This window comes from Leopardus geoffroyi, chromosome C1 (assembly GCF_018350155.1).
Source record: "Leopardus geoffroyi isolate Oge1 chromosome C1, O.geoffroyi_Oge1_pat1.0, whole genome shotgun sequence".
Taxonomy (NCBI): domain Eukaryota; kingdom Metazoa; phylum Chordata; class Mammalia; order Carnivora; family Felidae; genus Leopardus; species Leopardus geoffroyi.
Genome location: NC_059328.1, coordinates 105,356,127 through 105,368,007, shown reverse-complemented (window position 1 = coordinate 105,368,007; position 11,881 = coordinate 105,356,127). Strand labels below are relative to the sequence as shown.

Here is an 11,881-nt window from a genome sequence, read left to right as displayed (position 1 = left end):
AGAGGCCAGAGGTTCTTTCTGGGGAAGGCAGCAGTTGATTTGAGTCACAGGCATCACTCTGGATCTTGGCTCCCTCTCCTGGTATGTTAAGACACCCTGAAATAAAAAAAGAAACAGACAAGACTGTGGAACAGGAAAATTACTTGTGTGTGGGAGGGGTGGTGTGGAGGGCTGGGAAAAGGCAGAGAGGATTTTAAAATGGCATTCAAAAAGTGTGACAAGCAGAACTTTCCCCATGGCTTTGCACCAAAAGGGATGGGAATGTTACATTGCAGGCAACAAAATGGTAGGTGCTCAGTATTGAATTAAGAATGTATCAATCACTGTATTGACTTAAAACTCCAAAGGATAAATTTACTGACACATACATTCTTTGATCATTGTACCTCGTCCTCTTTTGTCAGATACTAGAGGGATGGTAGAATAAGTAGGCTACACTGTTACGGCAGCTTCCAGCACTCATCCCTCAAACATGCACTGACTTACTGTATGCAATGCCGTGAACTGAGGGCTCATGGGATACCCATCAATCAACGACTACATCATCACCTATGTAACTTGTGTTGCAGAGGAGGAAGGAAGGAATGTCAGGAGTTATTACATTCTTCTCCTTGTAGCAAACAAGCCAGCCAGCTAGCAAGGAATAACAAGCTAGTTAAGACCAATGCATTAATCATCTGTTCTTTTACAATTTCTGGTCTGTGACCACCATGTCTCAGCCTCAGGGAATTTTAACCCACTAGTCTGCCTGGGAAACATCTATCTCTAAAACTTCTCTTACCTTCCACCCAGAATATCACCAAACACCCACTATGTGCCAAGTGTGATGCCTTCACTATCATTTAATTCCAAGAACCCTGACAAGTAATAGCTCTTTTCATGCTCTCTTTAAAACACAGAAAACCCTCAGAGAAGTCAAGCCTCAGTCAATCCGAATCCAAAGCCTGTGTTATGCCATGCCGTGCTGCCTTTCAGTGACCAGAACAGTCCTAATGCATTATGTTTCAGTGACCAGAACAGTCCTAATGCATTATGTTTGATAGCAGAGTTCCCGTTTTCTCTCCAGGGTACATCACTTGGAGAGCCAAAGAGGCCTTTAATATAGAGTGGAGAAAAGGGTCTAATAAAAAGCCAAGAAAAGACCCGTCTTACCAGATTTTCTCTGACCAAAGAAGAAATAACTGTTTAGAAAATAATGCCAGCAGATTTCACAGAAGTCCAGGGAAAAGGCAATCCTCAGTAATGGGTATCCTAGACCATTAATCACATTTTGGGAAATTCTCAGCTTTACTCCACTTTTAGAACATCACCAGTTAGCTAAAGCTTTTGTTGAAGAGGTGTTGTATTTATATTCCTAAACTACATATATGTAAGAATGCTCTCCATTGAAGGTAAAGTACATTTCCACTTGTCACCAGGATCAACACATACCTCCAAATTTATCCCAGCTCTTCACAAAATTTCTCTGTACCCAAGAAGTAGAAAAGATACCGGAGGTAAAAAAGCAAAATTTAAGAGGGTAAAATATATAAAGGTTTGTCATTGTCACCAAATGTTTTTGAGGCCCAGAGAACCAGCCAAGTGGCTAAAAGTAGGTGGTGTGGGGAGATTATATTTACTTAAAACAAACACATAAAAAACACCCCAAATCCTTAGTGATGAAGATGCAGGGTGGGGCCAAGGTTTTATTTTAAGATGCCAGAAAAAAGGAGATAAAGTCCTGCCACATTTGCTGATAAATAAAAAGAGGGAAACTTCCTACCAGGGCCTGGGGATGAGTTGTTTTCGGGAAAAAAAGGCCTTCAGCTCACCTAGAATCTCTGATTTCCCTTCCCCAAGACAACTCTTGAGTCTGTAAAAGAGAAACAAAGAAAGAGCCATCTCCAAGCCACCTTCCCCTTTAAGTGACCCTGAGGTGTGAGGTAAGGCCAAGGGAAAAAACGTAGCAGTCTCCCAAACACAGGAGCCAGCACAGAGATGTGTCAGCTTAGGTTGATGTTGGAAGTAAAAAACAAAGGTCAAGAGCAAAGTACTCTCAAAGAAGGTCTTAGGTACAGCTCTAGAAGGCAATGTACAACCAAGCCCACTGCCCAATAATCAAGATCTCAAATTAATCCTTTACTGATCTCTACTGCCCTCGGCGATGGTTGGCTGTTTAGCAGACACGGGATCTTATGTGTTGTTTCATACAAGTGGAAAGGATTTCTAGCCATGGGGAGGAAGAAACAGGGAACTGGACGGGGCCATCTCCTCTCTATCCATTCCAACTGAAATACCACAAGGAAAATGTACAAAGTTTCAAGTTCTCTTATCTTCTCTTTCCCACAAATTATGTGGCAAGAATAAAGGAGACATAATGGGGATGAAGAAGTAAAGTTGCTATGAATCCAACAGATCCAGGGCAGATGGGTTTAGCCGGCACACTTTTGAGTCAAACAAAACCCTGCAGCCTGTATGTTTTTTTTTTTTTTCTTTTGGCACTGCTCACTAGCCCCTCCACCCATGTCTGTATTTTCAACTTTCGACTCTTGCTACAGTGAGAACAAAGGGTAAGGGCAGAAGAAAAAAAAAATGATGGTGCTATTAGGTAACTACAGTAGCAATTACTAAGTAGACCTCAGCGTTATGCCCTTTTCCTCAGACTTAACTAAGCATCAAATGCGCTCTTCCCCAGCAGTTAGAAGCAATTTGGCAGTTTTACACTGCACTTGCTCCTTTCCTTCAAAGCACACGCTTCTCCTTACTTCTATGGGGGTGGGGGGGGGGAGAAGGGAGAAGGGAGAAGAGGATGTTTACTTAAGAGCTATCTCACTTGCGTGAACCTCTTGTAGCTTTGTCTATGCAGTCTCAATGAGTTATTACTCAGCAATTGTGAACAGCAGCTGACTGGACATGTCCATAGTTACTCATAAACAAGTATGAGAAACGCCCCAATACCCCAAAACCCATTTGGATGATGTTTGTGTTACTGCCTACATACATGAGTGGGTAACGCATCCCTCTTCTACAGAGTGCCTTAAATAAAACAATTCAGGGGTTTGAAGTTGTGCATTTTCAACATGCCCAGAAAGGCAAATGTGGAAGTCTAAAAACTGTTGATTCCTTGGGGGTGGAGAAAGAAACCAATTGGGCAAGTCAAAGTGCCAAGAGGGGATAAGGAAAAGGGTGAGCCAGATTCCAGAAGCAGCCAATACAACTGTATGCCCTACCTACTGGGTGTATTCCTAGGCTGCTATTTCTGAAGTGTCCAGTGACGTGTGGAACTTCACGTAATGAAGGTTGCTATTTAGAACCTTTTACCCCGCCAGTGACCTAGGTGGGGTCCAGATGTGGTGACTCTCTCTTCACCCCTTAAAGCCAACATTCCTTTTATTAAGCTTCACTGGGGTATGAAAAAGGGATAGGGCAAGAGAGGGTTAAGTGTGGCTTATGTATGACAGACTGCCATTCACAGCAAGAAGGGTAGATGTGGGAAAAGAATGAACCAGAAGGATCCCTACCACCACCACCCCAACTCTAGGCTTGCTTCAAAAATGCTTCTTCACTCACAACTGTACAACTTTTTGAAGACATACACAAATAGTTATCCATACAGTATATCCCACTTCATTACCAACCACTCCCTTAACATCTTGATTTTACCCCACCCATCATCCCCTTTCCAAAACTGAATTACACAGAGGATCAAACAGAAAACCCACACGGCCATGAAGATCACAGAGGCTCAGATTGCCTTCAGTGACACCGAGCACTGGAAGTCAAAGGGAACACTTGGATTAAGATCAGTGTGAGAGGGGGAAAGTCAACCACACAACAAAGGAAACCATACTTTATTAAACTGGAAAACAAAAACATAATATTGGGGACAAAGAGATTAAAAAAAAAAAAAAAGAATGGCTGGAAGACAGGCAAGTGCAAGTGGTCACAAGGAAGGGACAAGACGGGTGGTCTGTGGTATCTGTGCACCTCAAATGTGCAGGCACACACCCCGTCCCCTTGACCCCCGTCGCACTTATACCAAAAGCCAATACAATCAGATCTTCAGAGATACATCCAGGCCTTCTTTCTGCATCCTGTAGCTGGTTTCACCTTCAGCCCTGGACAGTCATGTAGGGTCTTTGCTGGAGAAAATTTAGATTTTCCAACCATAGGTCTGCTCCACAAAGCAGCAGTTTCAGCTCCTGAAGAAGTTTTCTCTCCTAGTTGTGCTCACCACGGAAGCCAGGAGACCTTGGTCAAAGCCCGAAATCTCAAAGAAAAATGTCAAACCTTCAGAACTAGTTATTTTATTAAATGATATTAATACACATTTCAAAAGGATTTCATTGTTGTTGCCTCTAAAGCATGTACTTGTTTTGTTTTCCACACTGAACACGTGAGAATATCATTCAACATATCTAATTTTAATCTTAACAGGCACCCCCACCCATTCAAAAAGGGGGGGAGGAGGAAAAAAAGGGGGAGAAAGCAGTATTTTACAGCGGCTTCAAAACAATTAACAGCTGAAGCTTAATTCTGCATGACCCGATAACTTCAGGACTGATAGTGAATATTCTGCAATTAGGAAGTTTAGCATATTCACATTATCCAGATAGGTTAGCTGTACCATATATATCACAAACGTTGTATTCCTGGGATCAAAAAGGATAAAAGTCCTAGTCTCTTATCATTTTACCCTCCCTGGCACCAAACCAAAATCCATTTATGCTCACCTTTTGGGAGGGCAGAGAGAAATAGGGAGGGGGCTGTCATCTAAGCTGACTGGAGAGTAAACTCTCAATACTTAAGGACTTGATTTCTGATACGATCACTGTGTTTTAAGCAGTACCAGCATATTCACGACCCCCCCACCAATTCTCTGTCTGTGATTTTACAGTGAGCACCAAGGACCTTAGTAACAACTTCACATATTCTGATTTCATACAAATCCTGTCCTTGCCAAGACACACTATGTTATGCTTTCTTTAAAAAAATCTTGTTTATTATATTTTTAAACTCAGGTTGAAATACAAAAGTCAGAGCATGGGCGTGGAGTTTTAAATCACAGACACAGAAAGAATAAAACCCCTTTGTTTCATGTTATGAATACCAGAATTGTCTTTTTTCACTATATCACATATATACACTGTCGTCTTCATTTACTGCTGTAGACAGACTTCCTTAAAGTTAACACCCGACAGTCACATACAAATCCTCCCGTCCATCCTGAAACAAACTCAATGAGGATTTTGTAGCTTAAAAAACAAAACACCCCACAAAAGAGCCCAACCCTTAAAAGTCCATCTTTTAAACTGTACAAGGTCTTTCTTTCATGTATTAGTCATCATGCTTTTGAGGACAATCACCCTGCCCCAACATTTAGGAAGCCACTTTCCTGACATCTCCACATTTTCTGATAAAATCAAATGGTCAGAGAGCCTTTTCAAGTAAACGTTACTTTTAGCTTAAACAAGAGCAGCAGAAAGAATTCACATTCTTTTATTCTAGAATGAAAAACATCCCACTTAATTTCTGCAAAAAAAAAAAAAAATCCATTTCAGTTTTGAGTCAATTAGAACTCTCTCCCCCCCACCCCACCCCTCCCCTTACTCTTGCTTACACTTTTCCCTAAACAAATGTCTCAGGACTCAACATAACTATATCATTTCTTTGCTTTGCTACACTATACACCCCACCCCACACACAAGGTCATGGCATCATGCATTTTTGTGGGGGAGAGCTATAGGGCGGAGAGTCTCGAGAGGGTCAAAAACACAACAGTTGGCTTAAAGACCAGAAATGCATCAGGAAGATGAAGGGCTCGTGGCCTCCTAGCCACAGAGCACATGGCGAGCCCAAATAAATAACATGGAATAAATTACACAAAAACTCCCAAACTATGACGCACACCTGGTTTAAGCTGCTCTTGATCTGAAAAGCAAGTTTATGCTAACACAAAGAGTCATCTTCTGTCACTATGTTGTCCACTCTCCCCCATCTTTAATATTTTACTAGAGGAATCCAAAGCAATCCCTATACTTCCTACAGTTCTATACTCACATAGAAGAAAATATGAAACTTGCTAGGATTCCCTAAAAAAAGAACACATATTGTTTTACTCATCTAGCTGGATATTACCAGTGTGTATACCTTGGGGTAAGACACTAAATAATATAACATAATAGTAAAGCAGTATTTGCTTTTCAGTGTTCCTTGATATAAAGTTATAAACACTCAAAGCGTACTGATTGTCTTTTTTCCCAGTACTAGTTGTGGAAATATAAAGAAGCCTTTCAGTTTGGGGAGAAGGAAAGCAAACCATTCTTGTGTAAAATGACTAAGGGCAGAAACATTTTTTATTTCCTAGGGGAAGCGGAAGGTGGAGATAAGGCTTGAGCCTTGAAATGTGACAGGCTGCTAGCTGTAGAATGGGGGACATTTGGATTTCTCAGGTCCTCCTCTGTAAAGATATGTATACCCACTTGTCACTAAAACACTTCTGAAGAGGTAGAATGTATAGAAAGATGCTATCCAACCTCCTCCTTTGAAATACCAAGAACAGGGGTAAATATAGGACTAGGGCGAAGAGGAAAGAAAGATGCACGTCAATAGTTCCCTTTCCCTACTACTCCACCTTTGCTGAAAACCATCAAGCATCACTTAACATTTGGGAGGCATCATGGTAAAAAATCTATCTCTTACATTAAAAAATTCAAAGATAGTATTTCAGTTGCGCCTTTATTAGCAATTGTCAACTGTAGTGACTTTTCTTTCTGGCCAAAGCAGACGTGCAAACTGAGGGAGAAAAAGTCAATCAAGAAAGAAAAGCAGGAAGCATGAGCTTGGTTGCCGGACGTGCCAAGCTATAGAAGTCTCTCGTTCTCATTTATGAGCGATGGGCAGGTCACACGGCACCGTTACTGGTTCCTGTCTCTAACTCTAACATTGGAGGCACACCTTATTTTAACCTGGAGATTATATTTAGCCCCCTCTCTTTCATTCCAAGGATGAAGAGTAATAATTTTTACTAGGATAGAATGACACCTGTATCTCCTCTAAGTTCCAAATAGTCCTTTAGAAGAAGAGGTTCATTTCTTTTTCTTTCTTTTTTTTTTGGTAAGATTTTAGGAGAAAGGTAAAGAACCCAACTTCAATAGGTCTTTAAAAAACAAAACAAAACAAAACAAAACTTCAAAGGTCCACGGTCTCCCACCTATTTCCCCTTGCAACATCTCTCGGCTTGTCAGCAGGGCACAGAGCATACAGGAAAGGGAGCCAAGCTGGTCACAGTAGTTACTCAATGGGAGAGGGAAGGGGAAAGGGATCCTTCCATTGACTACTTGATAAGCCAAGCCCAAAGAACATCCCAACATTGCACGTTATTCTCTGTACTGATGGAAGTTTTATTTCAAATGTAATACTCTTCAGTAAATGGGTAAGAGTTGTTTTCCTCCCCACCCCCTCAAACCCCCAGCCAAATGAAGTGGCTCTGGTTGTGTTTCTTTGCCCCCCAGCCTCTGTAAAATACAAGTAGCTTGGGTTAAGTGCAGTGGGAGAGCAGACTGGATGGAATAGTGAAATGCAAGCATGTTTGACTTTTTAATTTCGAAGGGAGGCCCTTTGTCATTAAAAAAAAAAAAAAAAAAAGATCAAAGGAAGGAAATCAAATAAAAACAATAATAAATCAAACTCCTACTTCCAATGCTCTCTAGACTGTTCAAAATGCTTTTCCCTTGGTTTCCATCAGTACCTGGGAGGGAAGAATGGGCGTTTTGGTGCAAAGAACGGAGGGCCCCTAGCAAAAGGTGGCCTGGGTCTCTTTAGACTGTGGAATGGGTCTCTGCTGAGAAAAGGTTCCCTAGGCCGAAAGTCTGGCCGGGGATTCCGCAAAATCATACCACTCCGGTTGATGGCGTCTCTGTGTGAGGGACCCAAGTGGGGGCCACTGCTGCTGTTGCTGCCTCCCCCACCTCCTCCTCCATGGGCTGGGCCCAGGTGCTCCAGAGAATGGGAGGGTAGGCTGAGGCTCTCTCGTACACGGCTAAGGCCAGGGCCGTTGAGGTCCCGTTGGGTGGGGCCCCCATGGTCCCTGGGTCCTGGGAGCACCCCAAAATGCTCAGCCAGGGTCCCTTGAAGAAGGGAACTATGGTCCTTGGGAAATACTGCCACAGCTCCCGCCACTCCGTGCTCTGCCAGTGGTGGAGCTGGGAAGGGTACAACCCCAGAGTGGTCAACAGGGGGTGGAGGAGGAGGTGGAGTAGAAAAGGGAACACCACTCCCACCACTGCTGCTATGTTCCCCAGGGGGTGGAGGAGGGGGTGGGGTGGGGAAAGGAACTCCGCTGTGCTCTCCAGGAGGAGGGGGTGGGGCAGCATGGGGCAGGGCCGCCTCCTTTGTGAAGGGGTTCGAAAGATCCACTGTGGGTAGATGAGTGGGTGCATCTCGAGAGAAGATACCCCCATGATCCTTAGGAGGGGCAGGTGGGGCAGATGACGGCCCCACTGGCTCTCTCTGGAAGGGTGTCCCATGTTCCAAGGGGGATGGGGGGAGATGATGCTCAAATGTTGAGTTGAAACTGTTGGAACGGAAGCTGCCGACACTTTCCTGAAATTGGGATGCCCGTTCCTTGTATGGTGCTGCTTTAAAGCCAGTGAGGCCTCCGCTGCCCCCACCCCCAAGGGATGCCAACTCAGAGGCACTTGTGGGGCCATTGTCAAAGGAGCTGCCTGAGGTGCTCAGATCAAACCAACCCACCCTTGAAGCCTCGCGCCCGTGTCCTCTATTTCCCTTCCCAGGAACTCGGACGGACTCTACGGTCTGTATCGGCTCCCCTGACATCCTCCTATTGGATGCGTTATGATAACCCAAGGTTTCTATAGGGGCCCCCTTCTCTTCGGTGCTGTCAGGCAAGTCTAAGCAGGAGGAGGAGACTCGGGTTTCTATGCGGTAGTGCTCTTCTTGCTGCTGCTGATCGGTGGCTGTCAAGCTGGGCTGGGCGAGGTTTGACAGGCCAACACCATCACTTGAAGTGCCCTTGCTGGGGGCCTGGGCAAAATGCTTATCATCCGAGGGCTTTCGCGAGGCATTTTTAAGCATATTCTTAAACTCAATCGTCGACGTGGTGGAAATGGTGGGGGCCAGGACTTTCTCCACGCCTGGTGTGGGTGGGTGGCCCGTGGGAGCGGCAAGGGTATTCTGCGGAGAGAAAAGGGAACGATGTGGGACTGGGTGAGGAGGCTCTGGGTACTGCTTCTGCGGCAAACCGAGATGCCCAGTGGTAGACTGAGACAAGCTATTGTGGTTGGAGTCAGGGGTGAAAAATGAATCATTCTTACTCGGTGATGGTGACCGGTCAGACCCCGGTTCACTCCCTCTTATGCTGAAGGCACCAAATAGCCCGGGGGAAGAGGAGAGACGGTCACAATTCTCACTAGAGTCCAGGAGAGCCCTTACAGATGGAGGGAAGGCAGACTTTACCCCGAATTCTTGGGCCCTGTGGCTATAACTGGAGAGGATTGGCTGGTATTCGGTGGTATCAGAGAGCTTGCTTGACTTCAGGATAGACTTGGCCGGCTTCTTCTCTAGGTTCATCATGGCAGAGGGTGGAGGCCCTGAGTATTCAAAATCTCGGTAATCCTCATCTTCCTGGAAAGAAGTATCTGGATAGAACTTCTCCTGTGAAGAGTCCATGAGGGAAGATGGCCTCTCCATTCCATCCGAAGGCTGTTTATAGGGTGATTCACTGCCCAGGCCAAAAGGTCGATATGTAGATACAGAATTGGAGAGTTCCCGGGGGTAGCTTTCCTCTCTCCCAGGGGGTGGTGATCTTGTACTGCTGGGTGTTGAGGAACCAGGGCTAATGATCTTAGAAAGCAGGGACATGGTGTCTACACTGCTGGATGTGGGCTTGTCCATCATCTCATCCTGGGTGGGCGTCCCACTCCGTTCGTCCCGCACAGGGGTTCCGTCAATGTTGTCAATTGACGTGCTAGTAGGGCCACGCTGGAAGTCTGAGGGGTGGCTTTCTGCTGGGGCACTGGACCCCAAGCTGCTCAGGATTGGGATGTTTAAGTTTAAGCCACTGAAACCAGGATTACCTTTTAAGAAGTTGTGGATCTTCATTTCCAGGCTTGGAGAGGTGGACTCAGACTCCAGCTTTGGCTTGGAGATCTCTGAAGATTGGCACATGGCAACTTCAGTAGGTGGGGCAGCAGGGCTAGTACTGTGGGTTCCTGTAAACCCCATAGAGTTGGATGGTAGCTTAAAAGTAGTGCTTGGGAGCCCTGGGCTTTGCCCAATTGAGGCCTTGCTAGCTGATGTCGAAGAGACTTCAGAAGTTGATGAATTAGGAGAATAGTTGAAGCTTTTAGGAATAAAGGATTGGGTACTGGAGGACAGATTTCTTCCTTTGATGCTAGAGACTGTGGTGTTTGCAGGGGAAGCTGAAGTGCTCTGGGATGCAGCTTCGCTGGCTGGGACTGGGTTCCCAGTAACACTCTGAAGTAAAGATGACAGGCCTGTAGAAACAGAGATTAAAGGAGTTAAAAAGAACAACTGCCTGCCCTACAATTAAAACAATGTAGGCTAATCGGATATTCTCATTCATTCCAGCGGGAACCAGATAGACATTAAAATATGAGGCCAAAGAGAATCCAGACCAAACAAGCAATGGCTAAATGTCACAGAAAATACTGGACCTATTTCTCAATATAAAGAGAGCAAATTACTGAAATGTTTCTAGTACAGTCATCAAACAAGTCTAACACAGCACAATAAAAGGCAACAGGAAAGGGAAGATTTTAGTGTCAGAATCATTCATAGTTTAAACAAGATAAAGCAGGAAGAGAAAGGAGGCAAATTATCCTTAAAATAACACTTTAAGCCAGTATTTCTTAACATTTGATCTGTGGAACTGTTTCTGTAAATGCAAATAGATATTCCTTTCTAGCCTCTGCAATTGTTTCTAGTAAGTTAACGAACACTGTCATTTATTCTCGAGAGAGAGATCACGTATGCACATTGCTGAAATTTGTTTGAACAGGACACTTTTTTCAAGCATCTCTTGCTAGACTTTGGGGAAACAATGGTTTAGCTATCATTTTTGGTTGTAAAATGTAGCAATAGTAAACATGCAAACACACACCCCAAAGACTTACAAAGCTAGATCATCTTATAGCTTGGAAAATTTAAGAATTATTCATCTACCCAAGTTGACACTGATGAGATTCAACCCTACTCACTGATAGACAAAACCTCAGAAACTCTGAGAAAGAATTCTTTGGGGGTAAAGGCTGAAGTCCACCAAAGCAAACTGCTCCTCCTGTAGAAAATTTTTTAGAAAAATACTTGACAAAGAGATAAAAGGAGGTCCTATAAATTCAATCATGTGTTGGCAAATTTACCCAATTTCTGGTCATAAATGAAAACCTTTTGGGCATACTTCACCCGGATTTGTAGCTTTTCGTCATACACTAAAACTGTTCCTTCATAATGGTGTGATGAAAGACACCAGTACTTTATATGGTACTTTACTTAATGATTCTTCAAGATTTCAATTTTAATCCATATTTACCAATAGACTTAAGCTCTGAAGAATTCTGAGATTACTCCATCCTTGGAACATAAAAAAAAAATTTTTTTTAATGTTTTATTTGTTTTTGAGAGACAGAAACAGAGTGTGAACAGGAGAGGGGCAGAGAGAGGGTGACACAGAATCTGAAGCAACTCCAGGCTCTGAGCTGTCAGCACAGAGCCCGATGCAGGGCTCAAACTCATGAACCGTGAGATCATGACCTACACCAAAGTCGGACACTTAACTGACTGAGCTACCCAGGTGCCCCCATCCTTGGAACATTTTTAACTGCCATAAAGTTATATATTTAATGGTGCATGTTATCCAATA

At 44.0% G+C, this 11,881-nt stretch overlaps 1 protein-coding gene across 10 annotated transcripts in view; it reads right to left on the bottom strand.

Annotated features, from left to right (window-relative positions):
* Nucleotides 1–51: 51 nt before the first annotated feature.
* Nucleotides 52–11,881, bottom strand: part of RPRD2 (regulation of nuclear pre-mRNA domain containing 2) — a 106,503-nt gene continuing 94,673 nt past the window's right edge. For 2 of the 10 annotated variants that reach the window (XM_045479037.1, XM_045479040.1), the window contains 2 exons: nucleotides 7,730–10,496; nucleotides 3,816–4,249 (listed from right to left, as the gene is read on the bottom strand). In XM_045479037.1, coding sequence (XP_045334993.1) covers nucleotides 4,210–4,249; nucleotides 7,730–10,496 — 2,807 coding nt within the window. In that variant the 3' untranslated portion in view covers nucleotides 3,816–4,209. Of the gene's footprint in view, nucleotides 97–3,815; nucleotides 4,250–4,270; nucleotides 10,497–11,881 lie in introns of those variants that run through there. The other 8 variants (XM_045479044.1, XM_045479045.1, XM_045479046.1 and 5 more) reach the window with 5 other exon arrangements.